We start from the raw sequence: 10,011 nt of genomic DNA on the forward strand, positions 1-10,011 counted from the left end.
AATAGTTCATTGATGTTTAAGAGTTTGGGGGCAACTTTTAATGCTAAAATGCATTGTGAACTGCTCAAAGACTAAAATCACATTTTTCAGGAGTTGCCCTTCACTCCACGAGTGAGGAGCTACATTTAGTGTAAGGAAGTTTTGTGAATTCATCCCCCGGTAACTTCAGTAGCCGCTACGTGTGAACTCACACTTGCTCTTCTGCTGTTTTTCTTCCGCGGTTCAGCATTACAGCATGGTGATGGCAGCAGCGGCCGCCGCTTCAGCGTCAGACGACCACGAGCTGCTTCTCAACCGCTTCCTGCCCTACAGCACCTCCTCCTCCTCGTCCCAGCTGTTCCTCGACCAATCAGGAGCCTCCTCGGCCCCTTCGCTGACCGCGCCGACCAACGGGGCGAGCAACTCGGGCGGCAGCAGCAGCAGCCTGGTGTCGTCCAGCAGCCTCCGCGACGCTCACTCCACACACTCGTCTTCACACTCGGGCTCACACTCCTCACACCCCGGGGTTTTGGCCAGCCGGAGCAGCGCTGAAGCAGCAGTGGCAGCCATTTACGGTGGGATACCCGACGTTATATCGTTGGACTGACTCTAGAAGAGTCTCGGCTAAACTAAGGGTCCAGCTGCACTCCAGTAACAGGCTTTTTGACTGCAGGGTAAAGTTTTGATCCAGAAACTAGACTGGTCCCAAGTCATAAAACTCAAAATGTTTGGGTATAACAAGACTGCCTCAAGAAGAGCATTAATATTCTAAACAGGCATGAGGGTTCCCTTCACCAGACTGACCTGAGAACAGTACTGAGTCATCACTTAAACGGGTCAGCTGTGGACATTCTGTTTGTTTATATACTGACTTCAGATCAGAAACCTGTCCAGCATGTGAACCCACGCAACTGCGAAACTGGCACCAACCTGGCACAAGCGGCAAAGACGCTACCTGAACAAAAACACAAAGGAGGACGCCGCTTTTTTTTAACGAAAACGAGGAGTGGCACCGTGTACAGAGAACAAAATATATTTTCCTCTTTTACTTTTGTATGTTAAATCGGGACATTTACAGTCTAGTGAGCTGCTCCAATCGCTGTTTTTAAGGGGACGACTGAGGTTGTTTTGGTTTATTTTTTCCCTCTCACAAAAGCTTATACATATGCCTGTTGCAATGTGGTTATCTTTTTCCTCTCTTTTATCCAGCTTTACATTTTCTTTGCATTTCTTCAATAGAATGTTTAAATCTCTTTTTCAAGCTCTTTTTTAAAATTCACATTGTATTATTTCTCTGTCCAATGACAATAACACTGAATTTACAGTTTATTCAAGTACTAATAATTTTATAATGCTTTTAAGTTATGTATGATATTTAAACTGTTCTAAATATATTATATATATGCATTCCCTTTGACCTTTAAGTTAATGTTGTGGGGAGTGTGTAGGTGGAAATTAGCCATTTGTGGTTTTTCATTTTCACTCCATGATTTCCAACTCCTCACAAAGACTTTGCCGGCATTCAGCATTTAGAAATGGAGACTTTTAGACTATTTATACTCGCCAATTTACAGTTTTGAGCTGGAAGAGTTTTTTTGGTTTTCCTTTTATTTTGCACAATGCCAAAAATAAGATACGGTACCTATGAAAATGATCACAATAATCAAGAGTGCAGTTGAATCTGTGTGCCACGTTGTTTTCAGTCCAAGTGCCCACGTCTTCGGCATGTGGTTATTGAGACACTTAAACTGTGTGTCCTATTGTCTCTGGTTTTCTCAGTTTCACCGTTGTTGTTTTTTGGTTTTTTTTTGCTTGTCTGTCAAAAAGGAATTACAATGAAGGTCAAGGTAGCATCGTCGGCTCTTTTGAAGAGACGGTGTCCATGGCATGTGACCGAGTTTAAAGTAATGCCTGTTAGTGTGCATGCTTCACAGCGTGTTTGGGATGTTTGAGTTTTCAGACTCAAAAAGAATGCCGTAAAGAGTAACTCTCGCCAAAATGCAACCTAGGGTGTTTTTGGGAAAGTACCCAAGTAAAACATATGTTTAACATTATAATTAGGACGGAAAGGCCATTTTTAAGATTGACCTTATTTTTGTTTTCGGTCAAATGACCTTTTGAATGGGAGAGCTAGGGGAACTACTGTGATCGCCTCAGAATAGTTATTTTTAAAACACTGAGAAGGCTTGACACATGAAACTTTGCTCTAAGTGTCACCAGGGGCTCTACACATGAACTCCAGCATTGAGAACATTGTTTGTGTACACAGAATTTACTAAAAAAAAGGTATAACGACTCACTTTAGCTGTTGGTGTTTCCGTTGCTGACTTCTTGCCAGTCAAAAAGTGTTGATCTCCGAGTGCAACGTAACAGGGAGGAGAGTAAAGATGGAACGCTCCATAAGCTTAGTTCTGTATAAATGCACAGATAATTCGTTGTTTTGTTGTTAGTGAAAAACAATATTGACCTTGCAGATGAAAAAGGAGCCTCATATAAGAATTACTTTTCCTCCTATATTGTTCATTCATTGGAGAGCTACACTTTTTCACCGGCAAAGATGGCTGCAAGCGTAAACAACAACCGCTACAGTGAGTCGTTCAAAACCTTTCTTTTTAGTAAACTCTGTGTACACAAACAATGTTCTCAATGCTGGAGTTCATATAGAACCCCTGGTGATGTGTCGCGCCTTCTTAGTGTTTTAAAAATAGCGATTCTGATGCGACCACAGTAGTGCCCCTAGTACTCCCATTCAAAAGGCCATTTGACCAAAAATACGCTCAGTCTTAAAAGTGGCCTTTCCGTCCTAATTATGCTTTTAAACGAAAGTTTGACTTGGGTAAATTCACAAAAAGGCGCTAGGTTGCAATTTGGCGAGAGTTACGCTTTAAAGGGTCACCCACAACCTCTGTCCCATCTCTGTCCAAGCTTGCTTTGAAGACTTGACTTGTGACTAGTATCTTTGACCGTGTTGGTGTTATCCAGCGAGTTATCTTTGGGAAACTGCTTGTGTAAAAGCGATGAAGAGTGCCACAGTCAAAGAGGGAGATCGCAACATGCCAACCCAGACTGGGCTCAAAGCCAGCTGGTTTAAAAATGCATGACAGGTCTGTAGTTTAAAAACCTGCGAGTTCCTCGGTGTACAATGTGGAAGTGTCAAAGCGAGGCGGAGTACCTCGGTTCAGCTGAGTTTGCTCATGAATGTAGTGTACAATTTTAAGAGTGGACACACTTTTGGTTACTATGGGAGGTCGTCAAGGTCACTTTACCAATGACATAGAGTAGACCTGGTACCCTCCTATCCAGTCAGCCCACCCCACCCCACCTCCGACCTGTGTGTGTCCTTGAAACTTTCCCCCCCATTTCAGCCTGTCCTCGATGTTCCTTAGACAGGCAGCTCACTTTAGAGCCTAATTATCCCGACCACTGTGAGATAATCACTTCTGACAGCAACCCCCATCACCTCACATCCTGTCCCATCCGTCAGCAACTAACCAGGAGAGACCCGAAATGACCCCCACCCCTCCTTCCCTCCCTGTCCTTTCTCTTGGCATCTTTAACTTTATTCCCCGTTCTTCTCATGGGAACCGACCCCCGGCTCTCACGCTAACCCCGAACAGGTCTTGTGTATTTTCTGTGTTGTGCAGTATTTTATTTATTTTTTAATTGTTTCTTCTTATTTTTAGTTATTATATTTTTACAAATTGTTTTGATTTCCATGAATGGGCGTGTGAGTCACTGTCACTCGGGAGATGTTGTGATACGATTTAATTTAATATGCATTTTATTATTATTCTTGGCAAGCAGCACGATTTCTCCAAAAAGGTAACGTTCAGTTTGTCTAGAAACGCCTCTGTGTATTTTCTCGGGAGCTGACAGGAGTTACAGCTAATAATAAGGACAAAAAACACATGGTTAATTAATATGGGCATGACTAATGAAGATTTAATGTAGGAATTATTTCAGGGTGGATTGCATTCCTGTTCCTCACCACGTCACTGCCGTAGGTTCATGTGATTCGCATGAATGGATCATCATTTGATTATTTCACAGTTACTTTATACATGAATCTATATACCACTAAATTAGCTGGAATCCAGTTGCACAGAAAAAGGGCAGTATCACTTTTTATAGAAATGTAAAGCTGTTTTTTTATCAAACTGTTAGTCAGATAACATTGACGTGTTGCTGCAGAAATCATGTCTTGTATTGTTGGCAGGTCACAGTTGGATCAGGTCAGTCAGTCGGTCCGCTTTGGTCCAAATGCAATATCTCGGATGGATGAAACGTATGGATTACGTTGAACGATGAATCCTACTGACTTTGGGGATCCTCAGACTTCCTCTAATGCCACCATCAGGACTAAATGTTGGTGTGTCCAATACTTTAAGGTAACAGAACTCATCCCATTCCCATCCGCCTTAGATGTACTTCATGTTAAGCGCTGATTAGCACTTAAGCTAGCTAACACGCTAAACTTAGATGGTGAACATGGTGAACATTATACCTCATAAACATTAGCATGCTAGCATTGCAAGCGTGTTAGCACCCTGACGTCAGCATCGAGCTGGTAGACAGTAAAACAGCTTCATATTTCTAGTAGAACGGCTGCTGTTTGGCTTTCAGAGCGGCTGATCACATGCATGGCTCTGAAATGTCCTTTGCTTTTATCCCTGTCCAAAGAAAACCATGTATATAAATTTGGAGATTTTTAATTTTCAAGATACTTTAATGGGTTGAGAGAAATCTATTTATTACACTAAATAAACCACTTAAAAGGTTAATTGAATTGGTGAAAATGTGTGGTCACAGGGCAAGAAACAAGTTTTTCTTAGCCATTTTAACGATGCTGCTGTATGTAAGTGGATTCCAGCTAGTTCGGTGGCATCTGAATTAACGTATGACGTAACCTTGAGTTCATTAACTGATGATGCGTTGAGTGTACACTTACCTCATAAACTCGCAGTGACCTGATCATATTGAGAAAGAGGAATTGACCCATCATGCATCCATTCATGCATCACATCATCATGACTCATGTTATGTATTAGTTATGCATTTACTTACTGCGTGTTTGTTCCTTGATTATAAAGGTGTTGCCCTGACTTTCCACCCTCATGACGAAGCTGTTGATCCTTTAGTTACCGTCGTGTTCGTTTGAATGTCGAACACGAGTATTTTGATGCTTGTTAAGGTGGTCACAGTTTTCTCAAACACAATTTCATTTCATTTAAGGTTCTTTCCTCGCGCATCATGACCGTCATGAGACGGTGCAGCAGATTGGGCACATGATGTGAGAGAGCAGACCGTGTTGAATGTGTTTCTGTTGAAGGGCTCTATACATTCTGAGGTCTATATGGGGTTATCGCCAGTCAAATCCTCCTCCAACTCCCAAGTTCATAATGTTAAGTGTCCACAGTTCCATCCTGTGGCTCACAGTTGTTAGTTTTCCGAGGGAGAAGCTGGGGGAGTTTTTTTTGTGTGGAAAATATCAAATTGCATGCAGGGATGGATAAGCACAGGGCTGTTGCCATCTCAATCCCTCTCCAATTTGAGTCACACAGATGTGAACATGTGCGGAGAATATGTAGAGCAGTTGTTTGCTGCAGCATATGTGTTTGCAGGTGTGAGGACTCTGGGAATAAGGCCACTATTATCAGTAGTTACTCTTAAAGGTGTTTTCAAAAATCGCCACTGGCAACCATGAGGAGCAGCTCAACACTTGGTTGTCATGACCTAAAATAGATAAAAGGGAAAGTCAACATTATGTATATTATGTCTGTATGGAAACCTGCAAGTTCAGATCCAATCGTGTTTGATGTCCGTTTGTATGCTTTTTGTGTGTCAGTTCAGAGCAAGAGAATAAATTAATTTATATATTTTTTAGAAAATGAAAGCTGTACTATTATTAAAAAAAAAAAAAAAAAAAGGACTGTGGCCAATAAAGAGTCTTACACAACAGAAATAATCTCAAAGTCGAGATCTGCACTCACTGCCTTAAAACATTCATAGGTTCTGTTTCACGGCTCCAATCCGAGAAAAATCATAAAAAGGCTTTTTCGAGGAGGTTAAGGAGAAGACGGTGTACAGTAGACCCTTGTCAGTTTGTACAAATATACTAAGTGAGAAAAAAAATATTTATTACCTGCATTGGAAGACATTGTTTACTTATTGAATGTTACCTGTTTATGTAGAAAAGTTTAGATGTAATAAAATGCATTGTGCTATTTCTTTGTGTGTTTTCCCTTATTTGAAACGATGGGGCCTGGAGGAACCTGTTACCATTTGGAACAGCCTGTCACACTTAGAAATAAACACTGGGTGGCAGTCGTTTCATCCAACTTTTCCCCTGCTGTGATGATACTAAACCATTTACGCACGCTCTGTCAGCTCTAGACGGTGCCTTTATGGTTGTGACACTAGCTTTGTATAACATGAATATCTGCAATTGTTAAATTGCATTTTTATTTTGGGATTTAAAGTGATGGGGAAGCCTAACGCTCCGAGGAGCCTGCGTTACGCACCGGACTAATGTGCGCCAATAAACACCTCAACCCCGTCATTCCTGTCATGCTGTCAGAGCAGTGATGTGAGAGTATATTGCGTGTTGAAGAGGATAGGAGGGAGGAGAGGACAGCAGGGTGGGGTGGACACAGACGGAGTAGCCTATGGCATGGCATCATGTACTAAAGTGTCACTCCAAGATCCAGCTCTATTTGGACAGACATGCTTTATCTACTTTAAGTATAGACTCCTCACTGACGAGATTATCTGTGTAAGTGTAGGAACGTGAGCTGCTGACATTATGAATGAAGAAAATGAGAGCGTTTGTTTGAACAAGTCACTGATGGAGGGGGAGTGCTTCAGCAACCTGGAGGACATCGACGTGACAGCTGACGGTAGCCCGGTTCTGAGATTCCTCATCTGTCTTGTTTATTCTGTTGTATGCGCTGCGGGTCTGATGGGCAACCTGCTGGTCATCTTCTTCATCAGGGTCAAACAGGAGAGGAAGAAGTCCACAGTGAACTTCTTCGTGCTCAACTTGGCAGTGACGGACCTGCAGTTCGTGCTCACTCTGCCCTTCTGGGCCGTGGACACCGTGCTGGATTTCAGCTGGCCGTTTGGAGACGCCATGTGCAAAATCATCCTCTCGGTCACCGTGATGAACATGTACGCCAGCGTGTTTTTTCTCACTGCCATGAGTGTGACCCGCTACTGCTCGGTCGCCTCGGCTCTGAAGAACAGAACCAGGCAGAAGTCCTGTCCCGCCAAATGCACCTGCGCCATTATTTGGACACTGGCGACTCTGGCGACTGCGCCCACGTCCATTTTCTCCACTGTCAGCAACGTAACTGGAGAAAAACTCTGTTTGCTGAGGTTTCCTGGTGGTCAGTACTGGTTAGCAGTCTATCACATACAGAAGATACTAGTTGGCTTTGTGTTGCCAATGTCCATCGTGTCCATCAGCTACATAATGCTGCTGCGTTTCATTCGCAATCGGAGTATGAAAACAAGCAACCCCAAACGGAGATGCCAAGTCACAAAATCCATCACCATCGTCGTGTTGTCCTTCTTCCTGTGCTGGATGCCGAACCATGCCATCACCTTGTGGAGCGTGCTGGTCAAACTGAACGTTGCAAACTGGGACAAAGCCTATTACATAGTCCACACATATGTGTTCCCATTGACCGTCTGCTTGGCTCACACCAACAGCTGCCTGAACCCGATTATTTATTGCCTCATGAGGAAGGAATTCAGGAACAAACTGAGAAGTCTGATATACAGAGGATAGTTTCGGAGCTTTGAGAATGAAGTGATGACAAAGCGCAAAGTGCGCACTGTAAGACATATGGGCCTGGAGTGAGAGAGCAGACCTGTCACAAGGCACAATGAGAACAAGGACCATCATTTCAGGACTCTTTACTTCATTCTGCTCATTGAAAAGTGGGACTTGCATCAGCGCTTCTTGTCTGTAAGGGGTTGCGTAATGTGGTACATTTCAATACAGAAACAGTTGTAGCTGGTTTTGGGCTTTACGCGTAATTGCTAAGTTTGTGTGAGAATTACAATGCGCACTGTTGCTTTGCGTGTTAAATCACCATTAGGTGTGTTGTGTGTGTCTCTAGGCTAAAGTAAGTGACTGTGTGCGTAATTGCGCATTAGTGTGCTCGCATAATAATTGAACTGAACTGCGCTTTTAGGCTTTTCTGTGAATGTTTTTGTAACCAGTGCTTGTCCAGGTGTGTTTACCAGAGAACCCCGGCTGGAAACACCCCCCCTCCACCATCACAGCTCATGTGTTTAAGTTATTGACTACAGGGACAAAATCAATGGTTTGGACACTTAAGACAACGAACTGTGTGAAATATGATTGTTGTAAATACGCAAAGAAATGTATAACCCCCTAACCCTGGTAATAAAAATGTACTCAAGTCATCACAACAATTAGTTTTTATTTTTTACAAACAGATTAATAGATTGTGCACGAGTCAAAATACACCAGGTGTAGACGTTTGTTCAGCAGGTGATAAGAACAGTGGAGGTTATAAACAGAACAAACGTGTCCTTGACGTGCACTTTGAAACATAACGGGTTCAACCATAACTGTCATACAAAGCGCGCGCACTGTTGTTTTTTGCGAGCGCACTTTGCATGGCTGCACGTGCACACAGCGTGGTCTCGTGTGTGAAGACATACAGATCAGCAACAAGGCTTTTACAGATTACAGAAGCCTTTAACAGACCCCAGAGGTATACCATTTTCATATCTCACAGGTGCTTTATTCTATCATTCCATTTGTCACGAATTGTCAACCAATTTCTTCCTAATGACGTTTTTCTTTTCTAAATTTCTACTTTAATTAATGTTTTTTTTTTTAATACCAATGTATGTAAGACTTCTTTGGTGAGTCCCCTGAACAGTCTACAGCCTACTCCTTCTTAGGAGCGCGCTGGACAAGGAATAGCTATCAAAGTTTCAACACGTTGAGGTACAAAAAAAAGGAGTAAAAGGCAGTCTGTCAGCAGGCTTTTTTTTAAATTAAGCTTTAATTTTGGTAAGTGTCACCTCAGTGCTTCTAGTCTTTGCTGTTGCTTCAATCAGGAGGAAAAAGGGGTGTTGTAAAGATGACCTTGAGAACACAATGTTGACATTTTAACAATAAAATTGCTCACAGTGAGAACCCCTACTTTCCAAGGACTGAGACTGTGAATGTAAAACCCTCTCTCCTATCAACCGACCAGTTATATAAAGAGGAATGCTCTTGTGTGGCACATTGTCAGTGTTTCTTTCCATTATGCCTTCCTATTGAATCACTGCGTGTTATTGCTGCAATAACCCTGAACCAGGAAACAAGAAAGTGAATGAATGCAACAGATGAAAAAAGCAAAAAACAGACCACTAAATCATGCCAGCGGGGATGAAATACTTGTTTGTTCTTTTGTTCGTTTATGATGATAAATAATGGCGTTCTACTGCATGATACCTCCTCAACTCACCTCGACTCTACTCGCCTTTTTTGGTTTTCCATTGGAACAGAAAAAGCTTTCCTCCAGCTTTCTCCTTTTAAAACTAAATTTGTCTCCTGGCTACAATAAAAAAAAAATATTTCCCTCTTAAATGTAGTGTAGTAGTATAAAGTTGCGGAAGATGGGAATACTTAAAGGAAAATTCCAGCCATTTTTTACGTTAGTCTTGAGCATCATAATTATGCGTGTACTTTCGATTGAAAAAACCCCGACCCAAAGTACAGATTGCTCCGAGCTACCGTTTTTTTTTAGGGGGGAATAAACTTCAAGACGTGAAATGACCTGTCCTCTGGAGGACATAGCCACACCACTGCCGCTCCATGGATTTTTTTTATTTTGAAAGATTTTTTGGGGGGGCTTTTCCCTTTATTAGATAATGGTAGTGGATAGACAGGCAAAGGGGAGAGAAGGAGGATGACACGCAGCAAAGGGCCGCAGGTCAGATTTGAACCCGGGCCGCTGCAGGACTCAGTCTACGTGGGGCAAACACTCTTGCTGGTCTAGCCCC

General features: G+C 42.5%; 2 protein-coding genes across 3 annotated transcripts in view; both read left to right on the top strand.

The window, feature by feature from the left end:
* The window catches only part of LOC116703397 (E3 SUMO-protein ligase PIAS1), a 78,763-nt gene that overhangs the window by 62,919 nt on the left and 5,833 nt on the right, over positions 1–10,011 (top strand). Inside the window, exon 13 of one of the 2 annotated variants that reach the window (XR_004335444.1) lies at positions 227–1,158. Coding sequence is in view for 1 of the 2 variants with exons in the window: in XM_032538143.1 (XP_032394034.1) it covers positions 227–586 (360 nt within the window). In the remaining variant the exon portion in view is untranslated. Of the gene's footprint in view, positions 1–226; positions 2,820–10,011 lie in introns of those variants that run through there. The other variant, XM_032538143.1, reaches the window with a different exon arrangement.
* On the top strand, positions 2,864–8,356 carry rxfp3.3a1 (relaxin family peptide receptor 3.3a1). Its single transcript, XM_032540417.1, has 2 exons — positions 2,864–4,075; positions 4,121–8,356. The coding sequence occupies exon 2, from the start codon at positions 6,782–6,784 to the stop codon at positions 7,766–7,768; it is 987 nt and encodes a 328-aa protein (XP_032396308.1). The 5' UTR covers positions 2,864–4,075; positions 4,121–6,781; the 3' UTR covers positions 7,769–8,356.

The sequence above is a fragment of the Etheostoma spectabile genome, chromosome 1, assembly GCF_008692095.1.
Source record: "Etheostoma spectabile isolate EspeVRDwgs_2016 chromosome 1, UIUC_Espe_1.0, whole genome shotgun sequence".
Lineage (NCBI taxonomy): Eukaryota > Metazoa > Chordata > Actinopteri > Perciformes > Percidae > Etheostoma > Etheostoma spectabile.

What these genes read in the sequence shown, in the direction of transcription:
- rxfp3.3a1 (XM_032540417.1), top strand. Translation starts at nt 6,782, where the DNA reads ATGAATGAAGAAAATGAGAGCGTTTGTTTGAACAAGTCACTGATGGAG.